At 40.4% G+C, this 23,967-nt stretch overlaps 1 protein-coding gene across 1 annotated transcript; it reads left to right on the forward strand.

The window, feature by feature from the left end:
* Window positions 1-15,598: 15,598 nt before the first annotated feature.
* Window positions 15,599-22,134, forward strand: LOC147636407 (pumilio homolog 3-like). Its single transcript, XM_086801849.1, has 11 exons — window positions 15,599-15,781; window positions 16,136-16,300; window positions 16,533-17,449; window positions 17,553-19,213; window positions 19,302-19,443; window positions 19,918-20,025; window positions 20,172-20,384; window positions 20,464-20,574; window positions 20,712-20,906; window positions 21,333-21,507; window positions 21,601-22,134. The coding sequence occupies exons 3-11, from the start codon at window positions 16,739-16,741 to the stop codon at window positions 21,627-21,629; spliced, it is 3,345 nt and encodes a 1,114-aa protein (XP_086657975.1). The 5' UTR covers window positions 15,599-15,781; window positions 16,136-16,300; window positions 16,533-16,738; the 3' UTR covers window positions 21,630-22,134.
* The last annotated feature ends 1,833 nt before the right edge of the window (window positions 22,135-23,967 follow it).

Here is a 23,967-nt window from a genome sequence, read left to right on the forward strand (position 1 = left end):
TGCTTGATGGCTCATGGTTTCAAGCAATTAGATATCTTTTTGCATTACTTGTAAAAATCAAAAATAGTTTTTACACTCCACTTTGGGCCTTGCTCTCAAAAATAGAGAAGTCTAAGCTTTTATGCATGAACCTTGGTATAACTTTAAATAAATTGGTTCATGAACCTTGGTATAACTTTAAATAAATTGGTCCATGAATCTACTAAGGGTAAATAAACCATTTGACCCTGCCATTTAGCTACAAAATAATGACAGCCATAAATCTAAAATAATATCGGCCATAAATCTGCTATAAAAATATAATGTCGCCACCAAAAAGTGTGCACACATGTGCAACAAGTTATCGAGTCACCCACACTAGCCCTACCACCACGAGACCACCACTAATCTGCTACCAAGCATATGCCAAATATTATATCCAATGATGACTATCTACCCAACATGGTGCAACCAATACCTTGCGATAAGTCACCAACCATGCGATAAATAATCAAAAATAAATATCCATGATAAATGAAATACATCACAAAAATACCATTTCAATCATTTCAATAATTTTCATTTTCATAACAGGATATCAATGCTCCACTCTCATATTGTATTATCTAGGCACCGGCTAGCTCATTTTTGTACGATCCCCCCACCCACCATTATGAGGATGGTTGAGCAGTAGCTCCATTCCTATATTCACACAAGAAGGTGGCCTATAAGGCCAGATGGTTTAAATATGGCTTAGATTAGATTTAACATATTGCCAAATAGGTTAATGCTACACTAGACCATTATCTTATAACGGTCCACACATGGAGTAGGTAGACTTTACTCTTGGATAGCCTATCCTAAGATTACGAGGCTTGACTAGGGCCATAGATAAGCCTAGACGTGAGAAAAAACTTCCTAGTGGCATCGATTATTACAACCGTGGACCTACACAGTTATGTTAGGGCCGCCTCGCGTGTATACATGCCTATATAGATACATGGCCACATAGTTCATCTGTCATCACTATGAGTTTACTCCCTAGCTTCTACTAGCATACAGTCTTCATCTTAGAAGTTCTAGATCAACCACATTGAAGCTCCCTTCACAAGTGGACATGAGTGTGGGGATTTGCCATCTATTGTATCACTTTAGTAATACATTATTCTTATCTATCTCAGTTATTATGCAATTTGAGTTTTAAAGTTTTGTGGTGTGAAAGATCCTACTTCTTTTACCATCTATTGTATCATTTCAGTAATACATTATTCTTCCCTATCTTTGTTATTGTGCAATTTAAGTTTTAAAATTTTGTGATGTACAAGATCCTACTTCTTGTATGTATTCTCTTATATATATTGCGTGTTGTATTCTCTTGTATGTATTCTCTTATAATATTGCGTGTTGTATTCTCTTACATTAGAGCTCCAACTTGATATAAAACTTCTTTTCTATTTGTTGTCTAGTAGTCCCTTAGAGAAATAGCATCTTCCCCATAAGATCTCGCCCACCACCATTTTGTGTGCTGATGGAGTGCTTAACAGCGCCAATTATCCTCTTTAAGGCTATTCTTTCCTCTTATAAGCTTCAAGACATTGTTATTGTGTTGACGTGTACCCACCCCCAATAAGGGATGCACACGGCAACCTTGTATCACTTGCTCTGCCTTACTGACCTTATCCAAGCCTGTACCACTTGCTTTGCTACCATCCTTGTCCAAGCTTGGAGACGAAGGGATTCGGATGCTCTCTATACCATCATCACAAGCATGAAAGATAGTGTGCTAACCATGGTTAACCATGTCTCCACAGCTATAGAAGTATGGATCTTCTTACAGAGTCAATACGAGACCCCAAATCCCTTAAGGAATCAGAATAAAAAAAATTAGCTTCAACAAGAGAAGCTGAATGAATGTGAAATAGTGTGGAGTTGTTTCTTACTAGAATCAAAGATCTCCATGACTAGATGGCTGCAATCAACATGATGTGCTCTCCCTAGATCTCGCTCGTCACCTAAGTATGTCACTTCTTTTGTAGCCATATTTGGTAGTGATGTGTGTGAACACACTAGGACCAACTAGGGCACTTTTTCCCTCTTTAGGAGATTTTTTCCCCCATGCTAGTATACACCCATCTTGAGGTATACTTATCTTTTTTGTACAGCACACATTCATTATCTATCTATTATCTCATCATTCTCCCTTGATCTTCTCCACGGTGTGTGTGTGTGTGTGTGTGTACATTCCTACAACCCTATTTACAACATTTGGTATCTGAGCATACACTCCTCACCCTTGTGCTGTTGTCTACCCCTCACGTGAGACATGTCTTATTGAATTAGATCAAGGAGCCCTTTTGGGATAAGAAAGAGGACCACTTATTGTGCAGTACTTTATACTAAGTACTTTGTCAGATTTTTGTTCCGGGTGCATTTTGGGGACCATTCACATAGTTTTCAGTTTTCTGTAGACATCTAGGGACTAGATTTGCACTAATCTTCATTGGATTATGGAGTAGTTTCATCAAATCTACTGCAAACAGGTGTGTAGATACATGAAAAAGCATTTACGGGATTCACTTCAACGACATCGATCTTTGAATCTTACGAGTAAAAATTCTACTCACTATAATCTGCATTTCTTTCATACACCTTGTAGGTCTCCATTGTCATTCAACAACCTTATTAGCAGCCACCTGGGTTGCATCAAAGAGCACTCAGCACTTGTAGGTTGTGTGATTACTTGCTTGGGTATTATTAAAAGTGGCAGACAGTGATGTATTTGGATGTTACTCACTGAGGATAAGCTTGACAGGACCAACTACCCATTATGGTCATATATGATGCGACTTGTATTGGTAGCCAAAGGGCTATTAAATGTTGTGGTTGTTGAAATAGATTGCGATCACAACTCCAAGCTTGGGTATTATTAAAAGTGGCAGACAGTGATGTATTTGGATGTTACTCACTGAGGATAAGCTTGACAGGACCAACTACCCATTATGGTCATATATGATGCGACTTGTATTGGTAGCCAAAGGGCTATTAAATGTTGTGGTTGTTGAAATAGATTGCGATCACAACTCCAAGCTATACCTGCCAGCTTAGCAGGGTTAGGCGGTTTCACCAGTGTGATGAATAAGTGGGACGCGTATCCTAGTTGGTACCCACACATTTTAGATGTACATGCGTGTGTGAATTTCGTGCCATAGTACATAAGATACACTTAGGGTTTTTTGTCAAAGTCACTATTGAAGAGATAAGAAAATATATGAGGAGAGAGAATTGCTCAACATCTTGTGTGTTGTGGGTGTGTGAGAGTGTGTGAGAGGCTAGTACCCATATCTCTTCACTATGGTATCAGAGCCCACTACGGGCCAGCGGTGTGTGAATTCTTCAATAGGTCAATGCTCAAAGCAAGTGAGCAGAAGCAAGAGTACAAGTATGCAGCCCAATGACACACTTGAAGAAGAAAATAGGTTGCAGGAGGATAAGTCATTCAGGCTTTCGTGGAGAAAAAACAGCTACATAGCCCTGCACTTTTTTGCAATAATTTTTTATAGAAATATTGTAACGAGGAACGGATTGAAGATTTGAAAAGATGACACCAAGCTCTATGACTTTGGTGGTGAAGAAGTCATTCTCTAAACCTATGTGCAGAATAGCAAAAAATGCAGATTATAGAGATTGAGTTTTTTGACCTAGCTATAGGCATAAACCTTACATGTACAAGGTATTTGGAATGTCTGGAAGCAATGGTGAAGGGATGCTCATTTTTGACATGCTGATGATCCTTCAAATGCTTGGAAATTAATGAATCTTGGAAAAAAATGCAGATTTGAATGCTTCTTGCAGGTTGCTCCTTATGTCAAAGTACATCAAGCTTATGCAGGATATGCTTGTATGGTAGTTTGAGTAGGCATTACTCCCTAGATACCTGCATGTGAGTCCTTCTTGGAAATTCTAATTGGATTTTGTCTGTGTTCGACATTAGATAGGCCGGATTCTTAAAAAAAAACCCAGATCTACATGCTTTATGCCTAAAAAAGGCAGTGTTGGTACATGATGTTGGAAGAGTGGATGCACAGGAAACTTGTGTAGTGATTTCTGAGATCAATTGGCACTTGTAATACACTGATTTGATTAGCCTTTTTGTATCATCATTTTGAGGTTAAACTCTGTCCATTTGTTGTCTTTAGTTGTTAAGCATAGAGCCATGGCGAATGAGTCATCATAGTCAGTGTCAAATATCACGAGTGAAAACCTTGAAGTATAACTATCCTACCTGGAAATTCCATATAAAAAATTACCTCATTGGTAAGGATTTATGGGACATAACCACAGGTGTAGAAGCACATCCATTAGCCAGGCAATGCCAACAATCTTGCAGTACGCAAATGGAATAAGAAGATGCAATAGGCACTTCATTACATATCTATCATCATTGAGGATAGCATCCTTGAGCATATACAATACAAGGAAACAACAAAGGATACATGGGATGAGATTGGGAAGCTCTTTAAGACGAGCACTAAGGCTCGTAAGCTATAGTTGAAGCAAGAGTTGCATGATGTGTCATGCAAGAGTTGAAGCTTACGATCACTAAGGATTGTAATTGCAGTTGAAGCAAGAGTTGCATGATGTGTCGTGCAAGGGTTCAAGCATACAGGATTATGTCTTGAAGATAAGAGCTGTCGTGGATCAACTAGGTAGCATTCGTGTTGCAGTGGATGATGATGATTTGGTTGTCGTATGCTTACATGGTCTTGAAAAGGAGTATCGGTCTCTTGTCACAAGCATCTCTGTTAGGGAGAACATACCAACATTCAATGATCTTATTCCGCTATTGATTAGTGAAGAGATACGATTGGTCGAAGAAGGTGTGATTGCGACTACCAGTGGAGCTTTAACTTCAAACAAAGAGCATGCCTTAGCGATTGGTGGCGGTCATGGTAGAGGTAGAGGTAACATGCGAGGTCTTGGTTGAGGCCAAGGCCAAGGTAGACAGCATAACCATGACCAATAAAGTCAACAATTTTAGCAGCAAAATTAGCCCCAAAATCAACCATATCATGGTGCATATGCTAGAGGTAGGGGGAGCAATTGAGGTTGTGGTGGCCAACAACACCAAGCACAAAAGCCAGGTGCATATGCTAGAGGTAGGGGGAGCAATCGAGGCTGTGGTGGCCAACAACACCAAGCACAAAAGCCAGGTTCATGTAACTACAGTGGTATCGAAGGGCACTATGCATATGAATGTCAAAAGAAGCAAGCTGATATATGGTCAGGCAAGCTATTGCAACGTAATTATGCATCTAGTGATCAAGCAGGGGATCTTCTAGTTATGGATCATGAATGCGGTGCATGCATGTGAGGATGATCGGTATGTAGACTATGGAGCTTCTAATCACATGACACTATCTCTCATAATACAACATACTCTCTCACTGTGCAATTGAGTCTTGCTCTTACTAATCCTCTTACTAATCTCTCTCCCTAATGCATGCTAGTGAGTGTGTGTGAGTGAAGTGAGGTGAGAGGAGGGACGAGTACCCATAGTGCAACGCGACAGTGTGACAACGCTTAAACAGGAGGCGCGGTGAAATTGCTTCTCAAGGAGTTGTAGAGCTTGGAGACCTCAAGGGTTATGAGTTCGGCCATTAGAAAGATCCTCACGATAGTTGCGGTTCACCAAGTAATCTCTTTTTGGATGTGTTTCAAGGAGGGTTAGGGTGAGCCATAACATTTTTGGTGGTGCTACCGGGGAGCCATCCCTTAGCTTTTACCATCGTTGTTTCTCTAATCTATGCATTATCCATTGCCCATTATCTTGATTAATGGTTCCCATGAAAAAGATGTGGATTTGATGGTGATTTTTGTGTGATTTGGTGTAGAATAGCTCTCTTTTTTGTTTTTTGAAAAAATGCCTTTTGCTTAATTTTTAGCTTAATTTGTTGTTTTTGTTGTTGTTATTGTGGTTTTTCATATTCTTAGGGCTTGCATATAGTTTGTATTAGGCTTAGTTTGTATCCATTGGATCAAACAATGCAATAGAATGCAATTTTTAGTGAATGTTAGCTCTCTTTTAGTGTGAAATATAGAACTAAAATCATTAATTTTAGCTTTGTTTGTTGTTGAAATTGTTTGCATTAGAGTGTTAGAAAGCATTAGGAGTAGCTTAATCTTTCAAAAAAAAATCTTAAAATCATCAAAAAATCCTTGAATTTGACTAATTTCTCTTAATGGACTGGTTTTTGTCATTAAGGGTGATTAATCTTGTTCAAGAGGCAAAAATTTTAGAAAATGTGGTAATTGGAGTCTAAATTGATCATATGAGTAGTCAAAATTGGTGTTTTTGAGTGTTTTGAGAGCATCTAGATGCATCAAAACACCTAATTATATCAAAATTTTCATTAATTAAAGAAATTTGACTCTCCTTGCTTAATTTTACCTTAAAAGAGGAGACCAATTAAGAGTCTAATTAATCTCCTATTTTAGATTAATTTACACATTTGTTGATGCACAAAGATTAGTATTCCCTTTCTCTATCCAATGATGTGCTCAATTGTGTGAATTAATTAGAGATTAGTTGTTAATTAGAGTCCTTGATTAGTGTAAAAGAGGAAAAGATTAGTGAAAGGATTACTCTTGGATTAATTCTTAATCACTTTTTTTACATAACTCACTAAGGCTAATGAGTAGAGTAGATGCTCATGAGTTATCAAATTGTCCATTTTGGGGGTCATTTATGAAGGGTGTAAGTGGTGTCATAAAAAGGTTGACTTTTTTGATTCCCAATTATCTTTTTGGGAAAATGCCCATATCTCCTTAATTTTAAATTCAAAAAATATCTCCCCCAAAAAGAAAAATTGTATTCCCCACTAAACTCCCAAATTTCTTTTTTTTGAAAAATGGTTCACGTCGTGAACCATTTCTACAACTTCACGGCCTAAGGGTTCACGCCCTAGGAGCCCGCACAAAAAAAAAACCAATTTAACTTTTTCATAAAGTCTAGTTCACGACGTGAACTGTTAAGGATTCATGGCGTGAGACCCTTCGTTCACGCGACCAAAAAATAATAAATTTAACTTTTTCATAAAGTCTGGAGTTCACGGCGTGAGACCCTTTTGTTCACATGCAGCAAAAAATAATATTCGAATTTAACTTTTTTGTGAAGTCCAGTTCACAGTATGAACTGTTAAGGGTTCATGGCGTGAGACCCTTCGTTCACATCGCAAAAAGAAAGAAAAATGAATTTAACTTTTTTCGTAAAGTCCACTTCACGATGTGAACCGTTAATTGTTCACGGCATGAGACCCTTCGTTCACGTGACTAAAAAAAGAATCAATCAAAATTTATAAAATTCGTCGATTCCGCTTCACGGTGTGAACTGCACCGTGCCCCACCAGGCTTTGGTCCCTTACCTAATATCTCCACAACTCCTATAGGTACCAACCCTTTCCTAAATGCCCACACCTTGGACATACTAACTAGTCTAGGAAGGGGGGTAGCCCAAGGACTTAGTGAATCTCTCCCAACAAGAGCACTCACATATGACCTCAGTGGACTCATACAGAAATACAGTCGTACATATTTCTAAAACCATGGGCAAATATGATGGAACAACAGATCCTATTCGATTCATTCAAATATTTGAACAGAGATGTGAAGCCTTTGAAAATCCCAACTGTCCCACCAAGGTACATGCTTTGAACTTCAGAACCTTGAAAACGGCCTTTATCCACGGTTTTTCAAGACAAGGTGATTGGTGAAGTGCAGCAAAAGAGCTCTATTCAATTGAGCGTCAACCAAATGAATCCATTAGAGATTTTATCCTTCAAATAAAACTCTTGGATTCACGATGTGAGTCATGGGAAAAATTAAATGACATTCGATCAATCTTGTAAAGAAACAGTACGTTTAGATGACAACATGCTGGAAGATGATCATGCTACGAGGTGTTCCTTATCTAAACCAAGTGAAGCAATGGCAAAAGAAAGATCGATCTCGGAATTGACATTCCCCAAATTCTATGCAGCCTTGCTTAAAACCTTTCAATCAACATCTCTAAGACAGGATGAGATCCTTCAAAACCAAACATCCTTAATGCCTCTACAAGTGAGGAACGAAATGCCTTATATTGAGTGCAATCACTACGACCATCCCAATCCCCATTGTGCATACAAGGCACCTGTTTTTCTATACTGCATATATTGTAAAACCTTTGTCCATGATACTAAAAAGTGCCCCACTTCATCCACAATTGACTCAAAACCTCCATCTCCCATGCACCAACAAACAGAAATAGTCCAAAGGGTAGAAACTGCTCAAGAAGCAGTTAATCAAACACTTCAATGTCTCTATTATCGTGGACCTCACAAGGCGACAGACTGCACATTTTGGAATACTTCTATGCCCATAATCACTGACACCTTGCAACCCATGTGTGAACGATGTGGCATTGATCACATGTTCCAAGATTGCCCAAGACGAGTTGCTTCAATGCAACTTGTCTCACAAAATACTACCATCTTAAGTATGCAAAACGAGCAATTGTCCACGGTACCCTTGAATGTGCTTACATTATTACAAGCCAAGGCACAAGAAATAGTAAAAAAGAACGCAAAAGACAATACCTCAACAGAAAATAAAACCTTCTAAATCCAAGAAAAACAAGGGACTACAAACTATCAAAACCAAGGTTGAATTAAAAGACAGGGAAAAGAAGCCTGTAGAGGACATAAACCCAAAAGAGCCAAAAGCTATACATGATGTAGAAGCATCCACCTCAAAGACAACCACACAAACCTCAAAACCCATATGTGTAACACATGGTACAAAAGCCCAAAAGAAAATTCAATCTCGTCACATGGGCAAACATAATGAAAAATTGACAATCCAAAGAAAGCCAGAAAATGAAACAAGTTCTAGTACGTCACTAAGTGAGGATGAAACAAGTTGTGCCTCTTCACTCAGTGCACCACATAGACCAATCAAGAAACGAGAACCCACCCAACCACCCCAAATTGATAATAATGATCACATGCTATATGCGGAACGCAAAAAGCAAGCTCAGGAGAGCATGCGTAGCTTGGTTAAGTGTCTTACAAGATCACCGGTTGTGATTGAGCCTCATAATGCCAATCCTAAAAAAGCAACCAAAATACAAAGCCTAGAGGAGTACCGCTTCCCCTTTCAAGAGGAAGACATACTCTCTACAGAAGAGCCATTTGAGACAGATTGCACAAATTATACGCTTGAGAAAGCACGTGAGGAATTCGATAATTCCCTTACAAAATTAAAGCAGTCTCTCAAAACCTCATTTGGAGCAAGGCTCTTCTCTCATGGTGAAGCCAGCATCACATCAGCACTTGCACCTTTAAGGGCTCAAGATAAGTTATACCAAGACATAAAGAACTCCATAGAACAGGACTGTGAGGATTCGCAAGTTTCCAAACAGACCTCATTAAGAATTGTCAAAGGGTCAAGTGTGCCAACATACACATTCGGTACTCTTGAAAAAACTAAGAGCCAAAATGAGGATGAAATTAAATGGAAATATGAAACAGAAATGGGATCTGAAGTTGAAACAAAAACTGAAACATCCATGGTTCCTTTGGAAGATTCTATCATGGTATGGTTGGATTTCCCTATAGACAATGATGTTAAGTGCAAAAACGCATTGATTAGCCCTCGAGCTAGTCATAACATTATGACAATAGACACTTGGGTGTCATTGTTGGGATAACCTAAACTCATCCCTACAGACAATAGTCTTGCAAGAGGAGCCAATGGACAAAACATTGAAGTTCCAAGTTACTTTAGCTACATTACTCAAACAATTGGTGGAGATATGATTTACATTCCATGTTACCCTAGATTCCCTTGAGTATGATGTCATCCTTGGTGGAACTTGGATCGGTAAATCGTTGTATTCAATAGATGAATCCATGCAAACAGTCACCTTGAACGCTCCTGCATGTACAATTGCTTTTATGGGAGAGAGAGACCTTGGAGGAGCTTGAGCTTCCAACATATCTTACTGAAAAGACCCCTACGATTCTGGTTGGATTGGAAATTTCAAATAAAATCACCACGGCTCAAGCAGAGCTTTATCCAACACAAGAACATAATCTCATGACCCTCGAGTTATGGGATTTGTTAGGTCAACCAACACTCACAACACATCCTAAAAGCATTATTCCCTTTAGACCAGACTTGAACATGCCATGTTTGGGGTACTTCGAACATACAATGTATATTGAAACTAACCCCTTACTTGCAAGTTTTTTGTGTTTATGTGTTAGAAGAAATTTGATCTTGGGTCATAAATGGACTATTGCTGCCCAAGCACCATTGTGCTTTGCTCTAGCGATAGAGTCATCTCATGATGATCAACGACAAAAAGTTGACAATACCATACTGCAAGGAAGAGGATCCAACTTTAATGGATTTCTATGATGCTGAAGGTAAAAAGTTACAAGCCTGGTCCACAAAAGCCCCTCTACACAATGACCTACCATCTGCCGTCAACAACCGACTCCGTTATAGCATCTACTCCTTCAACCCCATCCTCACCTACAAAGCTCAATGCCAAAACCTCGCAATCAACAGCCATTCCTAAAGAAGTTCCCCCCATGCAACCATCTCTAACAAGGAACTCAAAGGAAAAGGCCCGGAGCTTATGTCTCTTCATCGACAACCTTACCCAAGGAGACAACCTCATGCTCGAAGGCCTCATCATTGACAACCACTCCACACGAGACTCTACCCTCGTCATCATCAACAATGCCCATGAGTCTCAAACCTGTAGCCTCCGTGCCAACCAAAGTCAAGGAGGGCCACAAACCTTCCACATCAACCCAAAAGAAAACTCCACCAAGACAACCACAATCAAGGTATCTTAATAGTATCAAGAGGTGGGTGGAAAAGCAGCTACTTATAGCTCAAGGCAATTATTAAGGTGCCAATAAAATTTGGGTGCCTCGACAGTCTATACCTCTTCCTCAACACAGTACTCAAAGGCCAAGAAATAAGAAAAGTACTCTACAACACCGTCCACAAAAACCTATATGAGCTCCTCAAAGAACTCCACCAAGTCAACAAGTGTGGGTACCAAAAACATTATTGCAAGCACAAGGGTACTACCAGAGTAATACCAAAGCTTAGATTCCCAAGCGCATCACAAATTCCCCTAAGCTTACACAAAGAAGGAAGCCTCAACACTAAGCACATCAGCCACCAGTTTATAATGTTCATCAAAGATGGGTGCCTGTGCATGTGATTCAACAACAAGGATACTATGATGGTAATCCCATCATATGGTTGCCAAAATTGAACGACGTGAAGAAAGCCTCCCCACACCGACTTCAACCCCAATAGCTTCATCTAAAGTTCAATAAGAATGGAGGCCCAAGCAACAATAAGAAAATCGCTCAACCACTCTCGTGCATTCAGCACCTACACAAGAGCTTGTGTGTTCAAGCAAACAACCAGAACCAACGGTCTTACCTGCTGCCTCGACAAAATTTGAGCCAAAAATTCAAAAATCAATTCCCACGACTGCAACAATCAATGGAGACTTATGAGCACATCAAAGACAAACTCACAATGCTCTTTTCACCCCTCTGGATGTGAAAAATAAGTGCACAAGAACCGGTTGCTCGCAAGTCCCCTAAAATCAATTAAAATAAAAAACCATCAAGGTCAAAACCTACGACTTCATGGAATTCCATCTCATGGAATTACCCTTCACGGAATTTCATCTCACGAATTATATATTTAGTAAGCTTTGCACCAAAGCCTCACTATCAACAACTTCCAGGTATATCTTTGGATGGGGGGGCCATGGTGGGTGAAAGCCTGGTCAATGGTACAACCCATCGCCTAGAATTTTCCTTCAAATTACACACCTCTCCAAACGACGAACCCATCTTCACAAATCAATGATTTTCAATCCGTAGTGAAGATATCTATATTAGCCTAGCAAGTCGACGTAATTCTTTCAATTCTCACCAACAAGTGACTACTTTAACACAAAGCAATTCAATAAGAGTCTATATGACTCAATTCTTGTACTTAATATATATCTGCTTCATAAGAGCACTTAAATATACATAAAAATAGAAAAATCACATGGGTAGAAGAAAGCAGGAAGAACAGGTCCTAACTCAATTCTTGTACTTAATATATATCTGCTTCATAAGAGCACTTAAATATACAAAAAAATAGAAAAATCACATGGGTAGAAGAAAGCAGGAAGAACAGGTCCTACTCAACAACATTTGACAAGAATCCTACCACACAAAGGGACAACATCAAAGGCCAATTTCTTCAAATGATGAATGTCGCTTAAATAAATCAAATGAGGAACTGAGAATCACCATCTTGTTCTGATGATTAAGTCTACGTTCCTCCGGATCCTTCCTTCTCTTCTCTCCCATAATTAACATCTCTTAGTATCCCCACTAATACAAATCACATGTAACCTTGCTTATGATTGCCTAAACAAAGTGAGCAAAAAGCAAAAAAAAAAAAACATGCTCACACAAATATGCAATCATTCGTAAAAAATCCCACCCCCCACTCCATTAGGAATTCCCAATAAGCCACTAACATTTTCATTCACTAACTAGCTTTTCTTAATCCTTCCGGAAGGACAAAGACCATTGAGCGTCAATCAACATCAAAGCCATCGACAAAGCTTGTCCATTCTCCCCACACAAAGGTCTTCAACACGATCACGAGGACCATCAGGAAGGGGGGGATGTTAACCCAATTCTAGGGTTAACAAGATCTACCACCATCAGGGAGTCACAATAGATACACCAATAGATACACCAAAAGGTCATACATTCAAGATATGAAGCAATAGTGTCCAAAGCTACAATTTGGACGGGCGCCCATAATGGTGTGACGGAGTAATTATGGCAAGCCTCAATTTATGGGCACTCTATTTTGAGCATAAGAGAGTGTCATGCAAGAAAAAGCACCTTTTTGTAATTTTGGAGACTATGGCCTAATTTGGACTAAAGTATCTCGTAAATATTCATGTGTGGGGAGAGGCGACACACATGAGGGGAGATGATTGCACCCAATCTTGGAGTGGTGCTTTGTGAGCTAAGTATTTTTATTTGTTTCACTCAATTATTGAATATGTTTAGCATATGGTATTTGATGAGTTATTTGATTTAATCAATTCTTTCAAAGTTTCTTTAAAACTCTATTTTTCTAGAAAATTAAATCCGTGCCACTCTTGATGTTAAAGGACTAAAGATTCATTACTCGCAAATGAGATCGTGTGATTTGCTAAAGAGCCAGCTAAACTAAAAACATATGAATGTAGTCTACAAAAGAACATTTTTTTATGAAGATCACAAATGATCTCTCCCAAGAAAGGTTACTCTACACAAAACGTAGCTTGCCAGGATAGGGTCATAAGGACACGCACTACATGAAAGATCAATAGAACAAAGTAACCTTTTTTTTTCTATAGAATAGGACAGGGAAGGGACGAGAAGGATAAATAGGAGGTAAGGAAGAGAATATAGATGCTATTTTTATATTGCCACCAAGATGACTCAAATGTTGCAAGTAAATGACTTGAGAAGATCTCGAATGCATTTGGACTCACATTCTCTCTTTACAACTACATTGAGATGTGAATTGAAGAAACTCTTAAGCTTCACAAAATGAAGGCCCAATTTGTCTCTCATTGCGTATCTCAGCGCGGCGGTTAGACCTCTCGAGTCCTATTAGGAGGTTGTACGTTTGATGTTGAGAATGACATCAAAAAAGAATCAAGGAGGGATTTTATGGCCATTGTGTAGATGTGACAAAATAATAATAATAATAAAAGAATGAAAACCAAATCAACAACTTGATCACACACTTGCTGGCTTTTCATGAGCTATAAAGTATTCTTTTGTGAAAGCATAAGAGCTGTGATTGGAAGTATGCAACATGTTTGTGAGCTTTTGTCACTTCCTCAATTAATCTTGGAACAATCTCTTTGTTCATGGGCTTTAAGAAAAAGGGCAAAGCTGTGTATAAGTACGTGTGTTTAAGTACGATATGTGTACACTACACCATACTTATCCAACTAAAGGAAAATGTGTGATGATGGATCTTTCATGAGTTTCTAGGGTAGATGAATTGTGAACTCTCAAAGCTTTATTTATAAGTTTATGCTTGATGCAGATTGAGGTGGATGGGGAGTTGATGGTGGTGTGGGTGCATGTCGAACTTTGCTTTTATGCTGATCGTTTATCTTGCCACATTCCCAGCTAGATAAGTTTGGGTGAAGGGACACGAATGGGCTATAGTCTTGGTGGTAGTGCTTTTAAAAAATGGCATTCTAATGTATTTATATCGGCCAGAATTAAGAAAAACCGGCTGCGATATTAAGCAACCCTTATTTTAAGAAATGAATTTCATATATTATAGTTATAAAACCATCATATAGTAGAGATTTTTGGAAACAAAAACCGGATGGATTTAAGCGTTGTCCTTATTTTGATTGGTTGAAAAAAAATGTTTTTTTGGAGCACTGCTTGGTGGTACAAGGCTTGGTGCACTGAGAGCACTCTCTGGAGTCTACGAGTAGTTTGGACTCTCGAGGCATACTTTTTTTTTTGGACCAATACAAATATGTACTATATATTTAAAAAAAACCAGTTACATCTCAAATAACAAGTTTACCCTCAACCCCATTCAGAAAGCAAATGATACTGGGTTGGATACTATTGGTTTGATGCATAAATGTGTACATGTGTGTGGGTCTAAGCTTCTGCAAGTTGCAATCTTGATACTACTTGGAGATGAGGGCCTAACCCCTATGTTGATATGTGCAGAAGGTGCAGACCAGTAAAGTTTGGTCCAAGGACCAAAAGAATATACATATGTGGCCTTCATTGAAAATCCAGTTGGTGCAAGACCTGTGCTGTGGTCAGAGTATGGAAAAACAGGGAGTTTGAAGATCAGTCACGTAAAGGCTGTACTACTAAGGTTCTGACGGAAGCATGCATTCAGCTAGGATTTCAAGGAAAATTCATCTTTTGTATTTGAAGATGAGAGATGGGATATGAACTGTGATATCGAGGCGTACTAATTTCTAAGTGTGTGAGGCTAAAAGTTGAAGTTAAGAAAAGGGAGACATTTGGACAAAGATACTGTGCTTTTGGACGTTGGCATAAGGGTAGACGAGGAGCCGGTGCACAAGACCAAAAAAAAAAAAAAAACATTTTGTCCGGCCTAGTAAAAGCGCCGAAAAGAAAAAACGAACGTGACGTGGAGTTTATCCACATTTCGACTTCAATATACTTTAGACATTAGTACTCAAAAGTCTTTTAAGTACTTTCTAAGCTCATGATTTACATCCGGCCGTCAAGACTGACGGCCGTTTTGACGGCAGGTTGACCCGACAAACCCTAAAACCGGGGAGGGCCGATCTGGACCGTCGAACGAAGGAGATCGACGGCTGACAGAGCCTCGGGGCCGCCATAGACAGAAAAGCTTCGAGCTTTGAGGGTTCACGACACTGGGGTTTTGTTTTTGTTTTTTTGGCTTTTTTCACTTTACTCTCTCTCTCTCTCTCTCTCTGTGTGTGTGTGTGTGTCTGTGTGAGAGGGCTTTGCAGACTCAGAGCTCAATTCTTCACATTTTCTTGCCACTCTCTCTCCACCACATTTTCTTGCCCGTCCGCTTCGCACAAATTTGCCACCTTTTATCGGGAAAAATCTCGAATTCAAATTGTCTCTGGAGCTTCGGATCCCTTGCGTTTTATGGCGTCTTCGCATTTCAAGAGGTTCAATTTCTTAGCACAGTCGGACTAATCAGGGCCATTGAAGAAAAAAATTATGGATTAACTACGCCCATTTCAATAAAAATTTCTTGCTTTCTGTTAGCTTTTTTTCCCTGTGTAAGAAGCTCGCTTTTTTTTTTTCGGGCATGTTTTTCTACATCCAGTCTGCCGTACAGTTCTGCACCTGGAAAAATCCGTCGGTTTACCTCTTTACCATGGCCATTGCCCTTCTTTGGACGTTTTAATGAAACTGGGGTTATTATCCCTTGGGCATTTTACTGTCTTTTGGGCTAATCAAGCTTGGTTTACTGTCTTTTGGGCTAATCAAACTGGGTTTGCTGTCTTTTGGTCTCTCAGGATCACTTCATCGTACGTAATAGACTGTATCCTTTCCAGTAGACAAGTTCAATGTCATACGGCAACAATTCACATAGAACCTAAAAAATAGGAGCTTGATCCATGCCCTGATCTGCCTGACGTGAGACGGATTACCCCGGAGATTTGCTGTTCTGCGGAATTAAGGTACCAAGCATGATTACATTTAGCTTAATTAAGCAACTCCGGGCGGTCCCTCCCTTTTTTTTGGAGGCTGTAATGTATTTATTTTAGTGATAGGCAACATCTTGCCCACTGACTGCAGCCAGCGGGGCCTGAACACAGGCACCCACCTAAAGATTCAAACCCCATACGAACTAGGCTACGCGTCTGGTGGTATGTCCTTTGCTTTAACATAACCACTTTTCTTTTTATGCAGATCATCAGCATCATGGCCGTTTATGTATATTTGATAGTGAGGTACTAAGCACACACCCCGCATGGACTATTGGGTTCACTTATCAGAGCTAAGCTCAGTAGAGGGCACATGATCAATGATGTTAAATCTGCAGTGAAGGATTGAATGATATCAGTATCAGCTGCAGTCAAGATAGGGGAAAACTACATGATTCCCGGTCTCTCGGAATGGCAACAGAGAACCTGATGCGAATAATGGTTACAAGTGGGATGAGGGGAGGTATTGCTATGAGTGACAATATCAGATCTTCAGGTGGAAGTGGGATAAGCTCTCCTTTAGCACAGGAAGGTGTGGCCCAAGAACTTGGAATGCTCTTGAGAAATCACTCCCGCCTAGATAGCATGCTTAACCGGAAAGACATGGTTCCACATAGAAGTGGAAGTGCCCCACCAAGTGTTGAAGGATCTCTTGCTTCCATGGGTGCCTTTTTGCCCTCTGGTGCAAATTCTGGAAGTCGGATCACTAGCTCTGGATCCGGGGAAGTCGTTGATATCATTGATTCAGAGCAAGAGCTTCGGTCTGATCCTGCATATTTAGCCTACTATTATTCTCACATCAACTTGAATCCACGGCTGCCTTCACCTATCATCTCGAGAGAGAATTATTTTCTTGCTCAACACCTCGCTAGTGGCGGCTTTTCTGACAAGAGAAAGCTCAGGTCCTTTGATGACAGCAACAGGAGATCTTTATTCTTAGCACAGCCAGTGCTTCCGACTCACAATGAGGAGACTGAATCTTCGGAGGATGAAAAATCTCCAATGGCGAATCTGTTGAGACAAGTATCTGATAACTGGGTGGAAAGGGGAGCTGATGGGTTATCAGGGGTTTCAATGCATGGTTTGGGTGCCCGGCCAAAAAGCTTAGTGGACCTTATTCAGGTAATGCTTGACTACATGGTAATGCTCTTTATTGATGTTAAAAGGATCTTCATTTTGAAAAAAAAAAAGAGCTCTGAAAATGTTGCAACCGCTTTGTTCACAGCAAGATTTTCCAAGAACCCCTTCTCCAGTGTATAATCAATTGCGATCATCAAGTCGTTTGACAAATGAGGAGGGTGTGGATGGTTCGTCAGGACTAGATTCTCATCTGCGAGACTCTGCCATGTCTGCTGCAGCTGTCGCAGAGTTAAATGCGGCTCTATTGGGATCACGTTCTGCAGCGCCCAGTATACCTTTAACTTCACGCTCAGCCACATCAACTCCTACATTAAATTCTCTCCTGCAAACACATAAACCTATGGGAGTCCACGGTATCGGGAAGAACAGCTCTACGGGAGCTTCATCTGGGCCTTTGGGTCCAATAGCAAGGATCCCTACCCCTGATCCTTCAAGTATGGGTGAAGCATTCGTAGATGACATGTCACGATTGAGAGGCGCATCAAGTTTAGAGGCGACTCAGTCGAGGAGTGCTTCACTGGCTGCTGGTTCTAGTGCAGCAGAAGCTGCTGAGCTGGCAGCTGCTTTGCAAGGGTTAAGCTTGTCCAGCAGGCAAGGAGTTGCTTCTGCTGAGCATCAGGACTCAGCAGGTCTCTCCTTGGATTCTCAGCAGTTGCAGCAAGAGACACAGGAGCAATCTCATTCTGTGAGGTTGCAACAGGCTCAGCGGCATAGCCAAAGATCCCAGAGCTCTCAAGTTCAGAGTCAGTTGGCACAATCCCAGGCTTTTTCCCATGCCCTTCAGCAACAGCAGCAGTTCTCTGGTTTAGAACAGAGCTACATGGCCCAGGGTAAATATGGTCTCCTGTCTCAGCCTCAGAATGCTCCGATGCAACCTGGAGCTGCAAATAATATGTATGCTGCTGCAGCAGCAGCTGCAGCCATGTCCTACATGGCTGCTGGGAACCCTTACTATCCAAATTTGCAAGCAGCTAATATGTATGCTCCTCAATATGGAATAGGTGGGTATCCCATGAACCCTGCTCTTATACCTGGAATGATGGCAAATTATACTTCCCCAGTAGCTTATGAAAGTGCTGCTGCAGCAGCAGCCGCCGCGGCTGCTGCAGCAGTAGCTACAGGGATAGGTGCACGGTCACCTGCATCAAGTGGGATCGGAGTAGACATGCAGCAACTGTATAAATACCCGAGTCAAGCAGGGACGACCTTGCAATCTCGGCTACCTGACCCTTTGTTTCTTCATTATTTGCAGCAGCGCTCTGTCGATGACGCTCGTGGTACTGTGAATACAAATGATCACTCATTACTTCGAGGATACATAACTGGGATGGACATGGATCCTCTTGAACTGCAAAAAAGCCAATTAAGTTCCGTGCTTGGGTACCCTACAGACCATAAGTCACAGTTCACAAGAAGTGGCTCACTTGGTGTACCGATGGGAAGCAAGAGCAGTTCTGTCAGCCCTGTGTACTATGGTAGTCCACCTGGTGTAGGGTTTGCCATGCCATATGCCAACTCTCCACTTTCAAGTCCTGTGCTTCCTGGTTCTCCAGTTGTTCCTGGAGCCCTGTCTTTGAGACATGGCAGTAGAGCCTCTGCTGGAGGTTCTTATGTTGGCTGGCAGGGTCAAAGGCCCAGTGATATCAGTGAGGATTTGAAAGGATCATCTTTGTTGGAGGAGTTAAAAAACAGTAAAACCCGAAGGTTTGAACTTGCCGATATTGCAGGTCATGTAGTGGAGTTCAGGTACACCTACATAGCAATTGGTTGTTATGGAGTTCGTTTGTTTTTAATATGGAAACTAACCTTGTCTTTTGGTGGTGTGGCTTCTCAGTTCTGATCAACATGGCAGCCGATTTATTCAGCAAAAGCTGGAGACGGCATCCGCGGAGGAGAAAGCACTGGTGTTTCAAGAAGTCTTGCCTCGAGCATTCACACTCATGACAGATGTGTTTGGAAATTATGTCATTCAAAAGGTACTTGATTTACATGTTTCCACCATACGAGTAGTGGCAATAGATGGGCTTGTTAGTTGCTGAAGAAATATCTTAATCAAGGTAAGCATTATGGGTTGATGATTAACCACAAACATGATGATTTATCGTTGGTTTCCAACATGCATACAATTTTACCGATTCTTTTGCAAATTCGACCCACTAAGCCCAAGGGTGTGACAGCACAAAAAATTGAGCATATCTAAGAATGTTTTAAGCATGGAAGGCCAAGAGAAGAGAAAGTGTCAGGTGTATAAAGTGAGGTGAGGAAACAGATCAAATTTGCTATTATGAAAGATTATAGTCGTGAAGTAGGATGAGGAAGTAGAGACAGTATAGTGCTTATATCATTGAGTGCTGTGAGAGACAGTCCAGTGCTTATATCATTGAGTTCTGTGATTACAGATTCTTATTTGGTAACTAGTGTTTTGACACTATTAATGATTGGATTTGCAGTTTTTTGAACATGGGAGCCCTGAGCAGAGGTTGGAAGTTGCAAACCAATTGATTGGCCGTGTTTTGAATTTGAGCCTTCAAATGTATGGCTGTCGTGTGATACAAAAGGTATTGTGCTTGTCGTGCCTGTGTGTAACTTATGGTCTGGTATTTGATGTTTTAGCAGTTAGTTCTGCAGGGTTGCTGGCATGTTTCTGCCTTGTTTTTGCTACTCTGTTTTTTTAAATGTTTTTAATGCCATGCTTTTTTTTCAGGCATTAGAAGTTGTTGGTGTTGACCAACAAATATGCATAGTTTCAGAGCTGGATGGTCATGTTATGCGCTGTGTGCGTGACCAGAATGGCAATCATGTTATTCAGAAATGTATCGAGTGTGTTCCTGCCGAGCATATACAGTTCATAATTTCTGCCTTTTATGGTCAAGTGGTTATGCTTTCGACTCATCCTTATGGCTGTCGAGTCATCCAGGTAGATTTTATATGCTTATGTGACCTCTTTAAACCTTGTACAGGCTTGTTTACTTGTTGTCATTGCCTTGTTTTGGCAGCGGGTTCTCGAACATTGTACTGATGAGCAGAAACAGGATGGTATAATGGAGGATATTCTACGTTCTACTTGTAATTTAGCACAAGATCAGTATGGCAATTATGTCGTGCAGGTTTGTATCATCTGCTCTGCAGAAAAAGCTGTCTATATGAGCACTGTATACTTGTGGTAGGACAGCACGAGCTTGCGACAGAAGTTGTGTTGGATATGTAGTGGTCTTTAATTGCCACTGATGTTTTTTGATGACAGCATGTCCTGGAACACGGAAAATCTCATGAGAAGGGTGAAATAATGACAAAGCTAGCTGGCCAGATTGTACAGATGAGTCAACACAAATTTGCTTCTAATGTAGTTGAGAAGTGCTTAGAGTTCGGAGGTCCTACTGAACGCCAAATTTTGATTAGCGAGATGCTTGGTCAAACAGATGAGAACGAGCCACTGCAGGTAGCGTTTTCCTTACGTATTATTACACTTTGCCACATTGTCGCAGGAAAATTTTTCTTCATAATTTTATGGTTTTAAGTATGAAAATTCACATGAATGTTTTCCTGTTGGGGATGTTCGGGGGCTTGGATGGGCAAGATTTTCCCTCAAGCAGTCATGATGGGTCCCTGTGCTTGGTCCAAGCCTTCTAGAATCTTGCCCAGCCAAGCCTTATGGGCAGTCATGATGGGTCCTCAACATGGGCCTATCCAAGCCTGATGGGCTGTCATGATCCGCGTGTGCTCAGAGGGGCGAGGGCTTGGACAGGCAAGATTGCCTGTCCAAGCCTTACTGGTGGCAGTCGTGATGGGTCCTCCCCTCGGGCGTCCCTCTTTATGCTTAAGGTTTATTTTTAAAGTTAAACGTGGCTCCTAATCACCATTGCAGGCCATGATGAAAGATCAATATGCTAATTACGTTGTCCAGAAAGTTCTGGAAACATGTGATGACCAGCAGCGTGAGCTCTTACTCTCTCGCATCCGGGTCCATCTTCATGCATTGAAAAAATATACCTATGGAAAGCATATTGTTGCTCGTGTGGAAAAGCTGTTAGCTGCTGGAGGTAAATATAGTTTCTCTGGGTTTTCAGTTATGAGTAAATTTTTTGCATATGTTTTCTTTTTGATAAACTCTTATGAAATGATGCCATGGGCAGAACGCCGGGGCGCCCAAATGTCAGCATGATTCAAACAGCACAAGAGTCCATTACTTGACCTTCGACCATTCATCTTCAACTAATTTGTGCATAATACACATCATCTGAATGGTGTCATTTACAAGCTGCTCGATTTTCACCATGAAGTAGACTCTCAAGTCTCTGTAACACCAAGTAAAGATAGAATAAAAGAATTGCCAGTGTAGAGTGCTTCTGCAGGTTGTATCGGAATGTATCTTTCATAGCAAGGCAGGTTCAGTATAAAAATGCAGGAGGCTAATTGAAGGTACCCAGTCACAGCAGAATCTGGGAACCCTCACTTCTTGTGTGTGATTTTTAGCCTTTTCAGTGTGTATCTCAGGTATTTTATTATGTTTGATGTCTCTGTTTGTACAAATAGTGGGAATTGGTCATCAATTGTACAGACATTGCCTGCATGGCAACATGGGCCTTCTTGAATTGCGCTTCACATGTCCGATAAGGACTCACGCTGTACATAATGGTTCATGAATCGTAAAGCTGCGGTGTTGCTTATCTGTGTTTATGTGGAGTGACAGGGACCATATTAACTTTGTTTTTCTCGTGTTTTGGAATTGACTACACCTCCATGGAAAGAAAAAGAACAAAGCAGCCTCTACTTATGGCCTCAAGACTAATAGATGTAGGTGCAACAAGCGTCCCATAATGAGAATTCCCTATGTTTTTTGGCCTGCCTTCGTAAAAGAAAAGCCAAACACGAGTTTATTCTCCTCTAGTAACTTCTATCATTCTTCTGTTGCTTCTCCCTTGTTCCCCCCCCCCCCCCCCCCCCCTTGACACCAGGTCTCACTCAATTTATTGATATTGCACACTGGAAGTGGTGCAATCGAAGACATGAGATCGACTTAACATTATTATAGGGGTTTAGCTTCGAATGAGATCAGTTGGCATTTTGCAGGGGTTTGAATGTGAAACTACAAAGAAAAGAACAGAGGTGCAAGGCTTTCATTTCAAAACACACTTCTTTAGAGAACTTTTTTTCATCGTTCTTTTGTTCTTAATCGCCCGAGCTAACACATGGGCAGGCCTATAGTACCCAAAAATTAAAACCACTGAGTTATCACAAACTCCTATAATTAAAACTATTGAGTTATTACAAACTACTAGAATATATAACAGCTAGACGTCTTGTAAAAACCATTTCCAGGTGCAGATTTGGTGATGCCACTTTAATCTAGTAGCAAACAATAAGAATGCCAATTCATGATTGAGTGCTTTCATGGGTTCTCATAATTCTTAGGAATTGACTTCGAATTGTTGGAGCGCATTAGAGCAAGCAACCTGAATTGAAATTAAGAGTGAAAGAGTTGAGAAATACAAATAACAAATAGCCATGTTAAAAAATTGTGATATCTTTCTCTCTACATGTATACATAACGGACATTCATATATGAGCACCTACATAGCTAGAATATATATGTTCACCTTAAAAGTCATCATTTAAGTTTTCAATATCTTGCAAGCATGCACTTTGTCAAACCTCTAAGCACCTTGATATTGAATGTATGGCAACATGCAGGCATGTAAGTCATTAGTGTATGTATGTCATAGTGCCTATGCATGTGTAAGCCGTTAAACTATTGTGATACATATTATATATATATATATATATATGTACATGTATAAACTATAGTTGGAGAGCTAGCACACTCTCCCCCAAAAAGAATCAAGACCAAGAAATGTATATATATATATATACATACATATATATACATACATATTTTCATATGGTTGGAGAGTTGGTGCACACACTCCAAAAAATTTGAAGGCCAAGAAATTTTATTTATTGAGAACATTGTTTCTTGCAAACCTTTTGAGTTTGGAAAGCTTGAATTTGAAAAGCTTATATATCTTTCTACAACACACTTGACCGCTTGAATGCATTTTGTCAAATTTCCAAGCAATTTGATACTCCTAGCCTCCATGCCTTGATCCAAAACCTCTGCATCAGCTAACCCAAGGCTTTGGCTAAGCCATGCGCTATAGCACCAAGGTGGGTCAAGTCATGAAGGGCAACACCATGCCCACGTGCAACGTTCCCTCAGGGGCATAGGCCCCTTCACCGGTCCACGAACTCTTTTTCCTGCTTGTCGTCAACATAACAGCAATAAAAGCCAGAAGTTGAACACTCTGTACAAATCAGGCTCAGACTCTCACCAATTTATCATGCCGCGTGCTCAGTTCCAAAAAGGGTAGAATTCTTACTCTTACAGAATCAGTCTTTTGGTGGATAAGCACACCAATCTTCCATGTGCATGAAAACTCGCTTTTGATACATTTTCTTCATTGATGTCCTTCCATATGTCATCATCTGCATACATATTGGAA

Source organism: Cibotium barometz, chromosome 8 (assembly GCF_041138505.1).
Source record: "Cibotium barometz isolate CiBa-2024 chromosome 8, ASM4113850v1, whole genome shotgun sequence".
NCBI lineage: Eukaryota > Viridiplantae > Streptophyta > Polypodiopsida > Cyatheales > Cibotiaceae > Cibotium > Cibotium barometz.